General features: G+C 34.0%; 2 protein-coding genes across 2 annotated transcripts in view; one reads left to right on the top strand and one right to left on the bottom strand.

The window, feature by feature from the left end:
- LOC113520482 (protein SCAI) overlaps positions 1–12,962 on the bottom strand; it is a 76,841-nt gene that overhangs the window by 54,137 nt on the left and 9,742 nt on the right. The window lies entirely within an intron of this gene.
- On the top strand, positions 6,166–11,549 carry LOC113520488 (succinate dehydrogenase cytochrome b560 subunit, mitochondrial-like). Its single transcript, XM_026905827.3, has 4 exons — positions 6,166–6,315; positions 6,429–6,503; positions 6,623–6,855; positions 10,829–11,549. Exons 1-4 carry the CDS (start codon positions 6,305–6,307, stop codon positions 11,113–11,115), a joined length of 606 nt encoding a protein of 201 aa, XP_026761628.2. The 5' UTR covers positions 6,166–6,304; the 3' UTR covers positions 11,116–11,549.

Genomic DNA, 12,962 nt, shown 5'->3' with positions numbered 1-12,962 from the left:
ATACAATCAATTAGAAGTAAGAAAATAGACTTCAATCTTTTAATTTTGGTAAAAACAAAGATGTTGATATAATCCAAGTAAAAATTACAAGTTGAAATACCTAATGCTCTTCATTAAATTTTATCAGGTGTCCGCCATTTTGAAAAATATGCACGACATGAGCGTAATTATGCATTCTAAATTTAAAAATGTTTATTACGGCCATGGCTTGATATGAATGCGTTGATAAAAAATTCTCGCACCGTTATATTTTGTACTCAATTTCCAAATTTGTAAATAATTAAAAATTTTAATTTATTGTGCTATCATAATCGTTTATATCCAAATGACGCAACCTATAATTTCCTGGATTCTCTATGTATATATATCTGTTATATATATAAAGCAAAACTCGTTAAAATGTATATTATTATATTGCTAGCAATGGAGTTACTGAGACCCCATTACTAACAATCCCTTCCCCTCATATTCGCACGGTTAAATAGATAGAAGATATAACATTATTTGTTTAAATAAAATACTGCCCATGTTATTACTGATAATATAGATTCCTGGGAGAGGGTAGAGGGGGAAAAGAGATTGTTAACAACAATACACCCTACCAGGTTAACCTCCACGCAGTTTCCATTGAAAACCGTTATGGTTAATTCTAGTGGAATTCGTCACGATGGGCTAACTGACCTGCTTTCATCATCACCTGTCATACCTTATCGATGCCCCGTCAGCGTATACCGATAGCATAAGCGGGGTTACTATTCCATTATCACCCATTAAAAAATATAGGTTCCAATAGGTATGTAAAAGGGATAATTTTTTTTTATTATATCTATTACTATAAAAAAAAAAAAACTTTATCTCTCTTGTTTATATTATTGTAGGTTGGAAATACAGTTATAAAATCTTCCCATTTAAAAAACAATAGGCTATTTGTAAAAAAAATCATTATTAAAATACATAATACATAGCTCGAACAATTCGTAGGAAAATCTATTGTAGTACCTCAATTGTTTTATTCGGTACCATGTCGGAATGAAAAGGTATTTACGTCCTATTTTACATATTAAAAACACTAATGTTGAAATGAGATAGAATTACAATCTGTCCTATCCTAGCTAGAGAGGGGCCGAATTAGGCACAGTACTTGAGTACACAGTATTCAGAACTCGAATATACGGTATTTGAGTACAGATATCGAATAGGTAATCGAATAATACTAATGTGTTTATCATAAGCTTTTTTATTAAAGTAAAATTAATAATCTGATAATAACGATCTAAAATAACAATATGACGATATTATTGGACATTTGTTATTTTCATAAAAGTAAACTCAGAAATTTATTGAAAAAATTATCGAGTCTGATGAAGTATTCGAAGACCTGTACAAGTACTCGAATATCAAGGAAGAGGGTGGTTCTAATGGAATCTAAAAGCCCCATTGCTAGCAATATATCCCTATCAAGTTACTACGTAGTTCAGCCTGGAAAACATCGTGATTATTTCTTGTTAAATTCGTCATAATGGGCCAACTGACCTGCTTTCATCCTAGCTTATCATCTCACTGGTGCCTCGCCGAGGGTGAAAGAAATGTTAATAATGATGACTAGTGTTCTTTCCTGGAAACCATCGAGGATAATGTCGATAGCGCAGGCGGGGTCACTAATTCATATTCATCCACTGGTGCTTCGCCAACGCGCAATCGAGTTACAATTCCGTTTTCATTCATAAAAAAAAAATCCGTATTCTATTCGTGTTTTAACCGTAAAGCAGTTGTGTTTGCATGGCTGTGTTTCGGTTTGAAAAAATAAAAGCGGAAATAAAAATTATTTTAAAATTTACAGATTTCATACAATTGTATTTTTTTTATTGGGTCATATAAATTTTTTATCGAAATAATAAAATAATTGTCTATATAATTTATAATTATGCCTTATAGTTTTATTCCATGTTACAGAAGTTAAATTATATTTAATTTTTAGAAATATAGGAAATACTCGTTTTTTTTAGCAAATAAGCTAATATACAATTAGGGCGGGAAAGGGGTTGTTAGCAATGGAGTTTGACAGCCCTATTGCTAGCAATATGCCCTATCAGGTCGACCTCCACGTCTATAGGCGGCGGTTACCACTTTCCATCAGGTGCACCGTCAGCTTGTTTGCCATTCTAAGTTGTATAAAAAAAAAGAATACTCGAAGACATGTCCGAGTATTCGGATTTGTAGGATTCAACTTTTTTTAACGACTATTAAAATAGTCGAATACGAGAAAGAGCCGACATGGCACATCACTAATCTTAGCGAGGCTTTATTATGTTTTCACAATATTTGATGATTTAAAAATAATACAATACTTACATAGGAGTACTTATAACATATAACTATATTAAATTTATAGGATTACCGCATGGGACAATAAACCTCAATGGTTGTTTACGAAACATTAACAAATATGTGTATTTATATTTGTTATTTCTACAAATAGGTAAGACCTGTTTGTTTTCATAAGAGCTTTAAATTAAAATAAATACGATATTGCCATTATGAAAAATATTAAATTTTCGTATATTGTTTAAAACCGTTTTGTGAATAGACCAAGGGCGTTTCACTGAAACGGAACATATCATTTGAATAGATACATTGTTACTTTAATGAAATCTGAAGGGTAAAATAGGCACCTGTACGTAGAATTATAGAATAAGGTTCTTCCCTTCATCATCATCATATCACAGGGAGATTTTGTACAAGAGGCGTTTACTTGGGCACCTCTGTCCTATTCGTGTTTCAAATGTTAAGCAGTTGTGTTTGCATAGCTGTGTTTCGGTTTGAAGGGTGGGATATGGCAGTGAATTTACAGGGTACAGAGGTATAACACCCGAGTCTTCAGGAATGGCAACACATGGGGGGGGGGAAGGTATCATGGGCGAAACAGTATACTCTGTTATGTCCATAGTACTGCTCATGTCTATAGGAGACGGTTACCACTTTCCATCAGGTGGGCCGTCAGCTTGTTTGCCATTCTAAGATGTATAAAAAATCAGCCTTTAACTGTCTACTGCTGAACATAAGCCTCCCCTTGGGAGCTTTACCATTAGTTGCCACGCTTAGCAAGCGGATTGGCAACCGCAGTGAGACTTTAGACATGTTTTAAGAGGGACGCTGCTGTCCATCCCTCTCCCTCCCTTAGTCGCCTCTTACGACACCCACGGAAATGGGGTGACTATGCCTTGACCACACGGCCTTATGGATTCTTATATCAATTACCTTACTAGTTTCCCGCGTTAAATTTTATATATATTAAGTTAGGATAACACCTACCTGTGGGGGGAAAGGGATTATTAGTAATCGAGACTGAGAATCCCATTGCTAGCAATATACCCAACCAGGTCCACCTCCTCGCGGTTCCCCCTGGAAACTATCATGGTTAATTCCTGATGAATTCATCATGATGGGCTAACTGGCCTGTTTTCATTCTCATCTATCACCCTTCACTGGTGCACCGCCAGTGTATCCCGTTGGCGCAGGCGGGGTTAACCAATCCATTTTCATTCAACAAAAAAAAAAACACCTACCTGTACACAATATATACTAGTAAACCTATGAAGTCGTTTGAGCATTAGTGAATAACAAACATCCAAACACATCTTTACAAATTTTCACATTTAATAATAGAATAGTCAGATTATAATGTTAATAAGTTTATAAGTTTTCATTCACGTAACTCAAAGATAACAAACTTCTGCTAACTCTGACATCTGCGGACTGGACGGAGTTTGTTTGCGTTTTTTAAATGGTAATAAAAATATTTTTAAAGTATTATTAAAGTTGATTACAAAAGTTTCACAGTCTGTACGCCGACAGTCAACACTAGGCAACGAGAAGTGTTCTTTTAATTGCCTTAAGATGTCCCCTTTACGAGTAAAACACGTATCGCTATAAGTGCGTTGACATAATAACGGTCGGTTATTGACGACTAATAAAGAAGGTCGTAGAATTTTAAAATAATAATAATAGCAGTCGATCTTTAATTGTTGCCAGTCGCACGCATATTAATGGTAGCAGAAAGGGGGGTAAGGATTGTTAGTAATGGGGAGGTTAGACCCCATCGCTATCATCGACCTTAACAGGTCTACCTCCACGCGATTTCACCTGGAAACCATCGTGACTAATTTATCGTTGAATTCGTCACAATGGGCTAACTGACCTGCCTTTTCATCCTCACCAATCATCCCTCACTGGTGCCCCGTGTGTACCAATAGCGCAGACGGGGTTACCATTCCATTATCATCCATAAAAAAAATGGTAGCAGAAATAACTTCTGCAAAATAACACCTAATTCAGTAAAACATTTTCCTTTGATGTTTTGATGGTGTCTTAAGAGGCGATTAAGGGAACTTAATGGCGGAGAAGTAGACAGCAGCGGCCCTTTTAAAATATCAACAAAGTCTAATTGCGGTTACCAACCCACTTGCCAAGCGTGGCAATTACTGGAAAAATCCCCCAATGAGGGGAGCCCTATCTTTAGCAGTGGCCAATTAATGACTGTTATGGTACATGAATAGTTAAATTACAAGGTACTAAGGTATGACACCACAGTCTTCAAAAGTTTAACACAAGAAGGGTACGAAGAGTTTCATGGTAATATCCATGGTGCTGTTTATGTCTATAGATGACTATTATCACTTTATATCATCGACATCCACAGTATATTTGTATATTTCAAGAATGTGCTATTCGAGTAACTTCTATGGGAAGACGTGAATCGTTAAGAGAGAAATTTAAAAGAAGCACTTATTCTCACCATAGCTTTACAATACATTTACGTAAATATTTCGTATATACGTAACAATCTTCAACTGTTTCCTAAGAACAGCGATCTCAATAATCATAACACTAGATACAGTACTAAGTATAATAAGTAGTTCAGTAGTACTAATGAATAAATAAATAAATAAATAATCAATCGCAAAGAAAAGATTTGTCATATCTCGTCTTAAAAGATAAATATGTATGCAATGTCACTAGAGACAGCTAATAAGACATTAGCCTTCATTATCCTTTTAAAATAACATCCTATTAACCTGCAGGTTAAAAGACACGAACAAAGAGAAGGAAATTAGAGCTCCACTGCCGTTGGCTAGTCTATTTATTATATTTATTGATACCGAACGGCTGTATCAGGAGCTTTCATGTTTTAACTTACTCAATTGTGGCAATTTCGTATTTATGTGTAAATTTTTTAAAAACAATTCAACTACTTGCAATGTTTTCGATTCAATATTTAAAAATTGTTTAGACAGTTCAAATTGTTTTACCGGAGGGAACTTTGTACAAATCGTTTGCTTGGTTACCTCTGTCCCATTCGTGTTTCAACCGTAAAACAGTTGTGTTTGCATGGCTGTGTTTCGGTTTGAAGGGTGGGATATGGCGTGAATTTACTGGGTACAGAGGAATAACACCTGAGTCCTCAAGAATGGCAACGCATGGGGTGTATCATGGGCGAAACAGTATATTCTGTTATGCCCATGGTACTGCTTATGTCTATAGGCGACGGTTACCACTTTCCATCAGGTGGGCCGTCAGCTTGTTTATCATTCTAAGTTGTATAAAAAAAACAGCTAAGTTATATATTGTGACATAATTAACATTCATATTAAAAATAATTATATAATTATTTTATTTTATATACTTTAGTGTTATGCAAATTGCATTAATCAATTTTAATTATGACATTATGTTAAATAACCTCCAAAAGGGGGGTAAAGAGATTTTTTCAAGGCGGCAACGCGCGCGTAATACCTCTGGTATTGCAAGTTTTCATAGGCTACGGTAACCACTTATCATCAGGTGAGCCGTGTGCTTATTTGCCACCTCAGTGGTATAAAAAAATTAACTTATTTTATTAGTAAAATTATTAATTGAAAGATGGTATACGCATTGCATTATTTGTCTCCAGGCCGTGGATTGCCTATTCAACCATGGGTCTTCACATTATGTGATCTTTGACCTTGCGGGAATATTAAGTGATACTCAAATTAATTATATAATACATGCCCATACAGTGTTATTATGAACACGGCCATGTCAAAAGAAAATCGAATAACAAAATAAGATGTATATACAGATCCTTTCATCAGGTTGGTCATGAAAAAAAAATTTAAAATAATAAAATAGGAAGCAACACTGGCAAATTACTTTTAATAGATGCCATAAAATAATCAAAGATTTTAGAAAATAACATAGCGTTCATTTGACCAAAAGATTTTGTAATTCCTTGTTCTTAGCATTCGACACAAAGCAGTGACATTCAATGACAATTAAGTAATTTTAAACATATTTTTCGTTCTATTGATCGAAGAAATAACATAATTATAAAAACCATATAACCATAATTAAAGCTTGTATACTTATCAAGTAAAATTTATTCGTTTTAGCAATATGTTTTATCTACCATCTAACAGTCGTCTAATCGGACTCACAATAATCAGAAGATTCTGCGATTACAGAAGGTGAGTGGATGGAGATTAGAAATATTTTGTAAGCTACTTCTTACTTTTCATATGGGAAAGGAAGGGGTAGCCCGTTCTATGCCGTGACCTTATCTAATTTATAATTTAATCTGTTTCAGTTCCCCCATGCAAATATACGGTAATATGATGAAAGTTCCATTACTCGCTTCAAAAACAGTGGCTGGTGAAATATTAAGACATAAGCATCAAGTCACATATAAGCCATACGTGAAACCTTACTACCGGGACCACGACTCGAAGAATATGACTCTAAAGAGGCCAATGTCTCCACATCTCACCATATACGCTCCCACAGTGCCAGCGATGACATCCATAACACAACGTATTACAGGTAAATATTATTTATTACTAATATAATAAAATTACGATTTATTTATACCACGAAGATGGCAAACAAGCATACAGCTCGCCTTATGGTAAACGGTTACATTAGCCTATAGACGCCTGTTACACTAGGGGTGTCACGTGCGCTTTGCCTACCCTAAAGAAACCTTAGTATACCTTTTTTGAAAAACCAAATTCTGTAGTTTTCAGGGAAAACTTTGGCAGATAGCTTATTCCACAGCCTGAGTGTACGCAGGAGAAATTTGTTTAGAAACCGCAGAGATCGTGACCATTTAAGTTCAAGCGTGTAAGGATGAATTCCCTGTCGATAGCGAGCGATACAATGATAAAAAGTGACTATAGGCATCATTTCAAACAGTTCCTCAGAATACAATCCCTTATACAAGCGGTAGAACACGCAGAGGGTGGTAAAGTCTCATCTTAGACTTACGATCTATACTACGTGTGAGCTTGGCATGGTTGACTTTTCTGATAACTCGTCTTTAAATGGAGCTAAGAGGACTAAGATAGTATCCAGGAGCTCCGGCCTACAGATGAGAGCAGTACCCCATAAGGGCCAGACTCGTGACTAGTACAATAGTAGTCTTTGTCTTGGAATGAAGTACGGTTTTGCTTTATTGAGCACCCCGAAATTTTTGGACCCTGTCTTCAAGATGACCCTGGAATCTATAGTGCTGGAGATGTCGACATCGATGATCCCTATACTTTTGAAGATGGTAATGGATGTGTTCTGAAATTGTGGAGTCACAGTAAATAGTTTTTTTTTTTTTTTTCTGGTAGATACTCCACCGTTTCCCATTCTAAGTATCGTAAATTTGGGTTTGGCATTCTCATTATTATTGCACATCATCTGCTCGCCATCGACAGGGCATCCACCTTGACACCTTAAAACCGAAATGGTTACGCACTGCACGATTTCAGAGGAGTTTCCTCTCGCGAACACTCAGGTTATGGAATGATTTTCCAACCGAGGTTTACCCTAGAGACTACAGTATGGGCTTCTTAAAAAATTAAGGCATATTAAGATTTTTTTATGGTCAGCAACGCGCGCCTACCATCCTTAATGCTACAGGCAGGGAGGAAAGGGATTGTTAGCAATGGAATTTGACAACCACATTGCTAGCAATATGCCCTATTAGGTCGACCTCCACGTGGTTCCCCCCGGAAACCATCGTGAACAATTTTTGTTGAATTCGTTACGATGGGCTAACTGACCTGCTTCATACTCACCTATCACTATCATCCTTCACTGGTGCCCCGCCGGTGTATACCGATAACACGGGCGGGGTTACCATTCCATTATCACCCATTAAAAAAATGTTACAGGCATCTACTTATAGACTACGGTAATCCCATTTACCATCAGTAGCACTGTATGCTTGTTTATCACTTAAATTGTATATAAAAAAATTTGGAATGGAGAAAAGAATAACTTACTTCACGCGTATTAATTAAAACTAACTGTAATATTAAACTATACGTATGATATTAAATTAGAAAACTATTATAGTTTAGAAACGTTATTATAATTCATAACAGAATTATAAGGAAACAACGCGGAAGCCGTAACCACTTCTAAATAATATTAGAATCACCATACTCAAATCACAATTGGTAAAGACATTGCGTAAAAAGCAAAACAGTGAATTTGAAAACCTCTATTTTTTTAAATTGGATAAAAAATGTATTACAATATTTTTTTATTATTATATTAAACTAAACAATTATGTTTCCCTTGACAGTTATGTTGTAATATACTCTTACTTGCTTGCCATTAATTGCTATGTTACAAAGATATGTTTGAAATCCATTAAGAAGGTTAAATATGTCAAAATGAGAGCTTCCAGTAGGGATTGCTCTGTTCAAAAATACAAAAAAAAACTACATTCCATTTTAAATGTACTTTTTTTTTCTCTTGGCAGCGGTAACAGCATTCTGAGGGCATTATGTAATAAATACGATAGCCCGATCCTCTCATTGTGGGTCAAAATTATTATAGGGGCCATAAAATGAATTTTGTATATTTTTTTTTCTACTAACATAGTTTAAGTCAATTGTTACTAACAAAAATGGATCTTTGTAATCTATAAAGTAAAGAAATATTAATATTATTATTAATATCATACAAGAGAAATTGGTGATAGACTTCTTACAGATTCTAATATTTGTTCTAAAGCAACGGTTGTATTTTTTGGCCGTTCTCAGCTAAAATTGCATTTCCAACTGGGCGGTTGATTAATAAAAAAATGTCGATTTAAAAATACTTATAATTAAGATAACTTGAATAAAAAATATTTTCATTTATTTAAATCGCTCTCAAAATAATTATATTATGAATATATATTACAGTATTTTTTTATTTAAAGTTTAATGTACAATAAAATTGTATGTACATTTGGCGGACTTGACATCGGACGGTGTTCTCTACCAGTCAACCATTGGGCAAACAAATATGTAAGTAGGCGGTTCATTATTGGATTGAGGAAATATAAAAAGTAATTCTTAATATGTTCATATAATATAAACTTATAATTAGACTAATATAAACATACAGATAGTATGTTAAATAAATAAATATATACATAAACATATCGCCTTTGCTAACATTGTTATTAACTTATTGTTGTTACTGTATGTTTTAGTGCAATAAAGAATATATATATATAATTTTAACAGACGGAAGTAACATTTTATACATCTTGATAAAAGTTAAAGTTAACCACAATTTTTCTGGTTAAATTAACTTGAGTACGATTTCCTTATTACGATTTCACTGTACTTTTGGGAGATTTAAAAATCATTTTTATGTAATCACGTTGCGCGTTCTGAATCAATTTAAACTTTTTGTTTTGCAATTGACGGATTTGCTCTCTATTTTGATATCATTTTAATTTTGCGTGATTGAAGTAGCCGTTTGTCTTAGCAGAGCAAATAGCAGCCTGTTTCGAAGTAAAATCTACATATAAATTAGGGTTGCCAACTTTTTTCACTAGAAATAAAGTATATTTAGGTCTGCGAAAAACATTAAATAATATTTTAGAAGAAGGAACTACTGTTCGTTCTTATATGTTTATTTAAATACATATTTTTTTAAACTTATTGCACAACTTATTAATTTAGTCTTTTTTTTAAACTTCGTATGTCTCAACACAATTATAATTAAAAATAAATGCTCATATTTTATTGAATTAATCTGCACTGAGCGCCCTCTGACTGAATAAAAAAAAATATTGTGTGAGCCTGTAACACTTATAGTAAGTATAGTGTAAAGCATTTTGATCCTTGATACAGTATTTTGAATACTTTATTTTTGTTCAACAGTAAAAAGTGTAATGTAGTGAAAAATAGTATAATACTATGTTTAACAGTACAGTTGGCAACCCTAATGTAAATGCATGATTCTAAGTTCTTAATTCAAATATTTACAATGTAGGTCATTTATGAAACTTAGTCTTGCATATAACACGAGGCTATCTAAATACTGCCTTATCTACGTAATATTGTGTTTATGATTAAAGTTTTTTTTTTACAAAGAAATATTTGTTTATTTATTGGTACATCTACAGCGTTACATATTTTCAATTTCATTTGATTATATCACTTAATACAAACATGTTAAGTTTTTATATAGGTTTTTTTAATGGGTGATAACGGAATGGTAACCCCGCCCGCGCTATCGGTATACACTGGCGGGGCACCAGTGAGGAATGATAGAATAATTGATGAGAGAAATCCAGTAGCTGCCACGCTTGACAGTCGAGTTGGCAACCTCAATCAGGCTTTGGTTATATTTTAAGACGGACGCTGCTTCCCATCCCTCAACCAAGTAAGTTCTTAAGTTCCCTCAGTCGCTTCTAACGATTTCCACGGAAAATAAAGGGGTGGTCCATTCTATGCCGGAACCGCACGGCAATAATAATCATAATCATGTGGAAATATAAATTCTCGTCTATTTCTAGGTACGATAACAACAGTCTACGCTCTTCTACTAGCTGGCGGGACTCTCTTCCTGTCGAACGGCATCGAATCATACGTGTCCGCCATTCAAAGCTTAGACCTGTCGAGACCTTCAATATTCGTCATTAAATTCATACTGGGCGCACCGTTTGCCTACCACTACTTCTGTGGCATCCGATACTGCGCTTGGAACGCTGGAAAATGGCTAGCCATGAAGGACGTGTACGCAACAGCGTATAAATCTGTCGTGTTGGCCGCCATTGTAGCATTATTTTTTGCTATCTTATAATAGTCAAAGAAATCATCTAATCTCGCCCAGTCATCATTCTAGAAAATCATCAATGGATTTAAATATTTTTTTTTTAATTCATTTAATTAAAATTATAATTTGTAATGCTTTATTCTTGTTTGGATTATGTGTAAGCAAATTTTACGTTTCTATTTTATCCTTTTTTAGTACTTTAAATCATATGTCTACATCTAGATAGAACGAGTGTCACAAAATGCCTTTAAATAGATTAAGCAATATTTTAAATACACTATCGAGACTTAAGGTGACGTGACTGCAAGTAAATAGTAACTACATACCTCATTTTGATTGTCGACGTGTATTAGCGTGGATTAAAATAAATCTTGCAATAAAATTCAGGTATGTAAGTACTATGTACACGAAATCGCGTCGCTTTAGTCCCGATAGTGTATATAAAATATGTGTCAACAACGCGAAAGTTCAAAATTAACTATATATATATATATATATATATATATATATATATATATATATATATATATATATATATATATATATATATATATATATATATATATATATATATATATATTCTTAATTTCTAATCATAAATAAATTATTTGTTCATTAAATATTTATTGTATATAAACAAAATAATAATTTATGTTTTAAACATTTTAAATATGGCTGTTTTTCTTAGAGCGGTTGGGACTAACTAGATGTTATTAATCTATATTTAGTACTTAAATTACTAGGATATAACATTATCTATAAAATCAGTCCCAGGGAAGAAAATGCCCTGGATATTACGTTTATAGTAGTACAAGGCCGTTTGTTATTACAAAAGATATTTCCAATTATTATAATAACGAGAATCTTAGCTGTCAATTACAAGCGCTGTCTTGGATGCATCGGACTACGTAATATCCCTGTGGAAGAATTTACCTGAAGCATTAGATAATTCATTAAATTTCCATTATTTATGTCGTGACTTCTTGATTGGTTCATTTGACAGAGCAGAATGGTTTTAAAATGCTCAAACGACTCAGCGGTTACGAAAAACTTTGAGGTTTTAGATTTTTTTTTTTTTATACCACTGAGATAGCAAACAAGCATACAGCCCACCTGATGGTAAGCGGTTACCGTAGCTTATGAACACCTGCAATACCAGAGGTATTACGCGCGCGTTGCCGACCCTGAAAGAACCTCTTTTGATAAACCCCATGCTGGAGTCTCTTGGGAAAACCTCGGCAGGGAGCTCATTCCATAACCTGAGTGTTCGTGGGAGGAAACATCTACAAAACACATTAATAATTTGTTAACCCTGTAACTAATATGCGATTTTTCGAAATTTATACACTTTATTACTTATTTAGTTGTTATGACAAATGTTTTTATTATATAAACATTTTTTTTTTTTATAACACGTACTTTTATTTCGTCAATACGGAAATGTCCAGCACACCGCTTCTTTTACAAATAGTGCGAAGATTTACGTAGCTACTGCAAATGACAATGTGTAAGGGAAACAAAAATGACAATTAAAGAGGTGAGACGAAAAACCAATTATAACTGTAAATGTACACATATTATTTTCTCTTTTATGTAACTTGACAAACAAGCTGACGGCCCACCTGATAGAAAGTGGTAACCGTCGCCTATAGACATGAACAGTACAATGGAATTAATTGAGTTTACCGTGTCGCCCCACATTGCCGTGGACTAAGATGTTTTGTCTCCGTGCCCTGTAATTTCACAGCCAAACAACTGCTTCACAGCAGGAACGCGAATGGAAAGTATCCAAGTAAAATTTTGTCCCCTCTGGTATATTAAGGTACGTCACTAATCAATTTTTTTTCAAACTTTTTATTGATTATTTTATAATC

The sequence above is a fragment of the Galleria mellonella genome, unplaced genomic scaffold (assembly GCF_026898425.1).
Source record: "Galleria mellonella isolate WM207_F2 unplaced genomic scaffold, CSIRO_AGI_GalMel_v1 utg33, whole genome shotgun sequence".
Classification (NCBI taxonomy): domain Eukaryota; kingdom Metazoa; phylum Arthropoda; class Insecta; order Lepidoptera; family Pyralidae; genus Galleria; species Galleria mellonella.
Note: the sequence above shows the minus strand (reverse complement) of the source record. Positions and strands in the feature narration are given on the sequence as shown.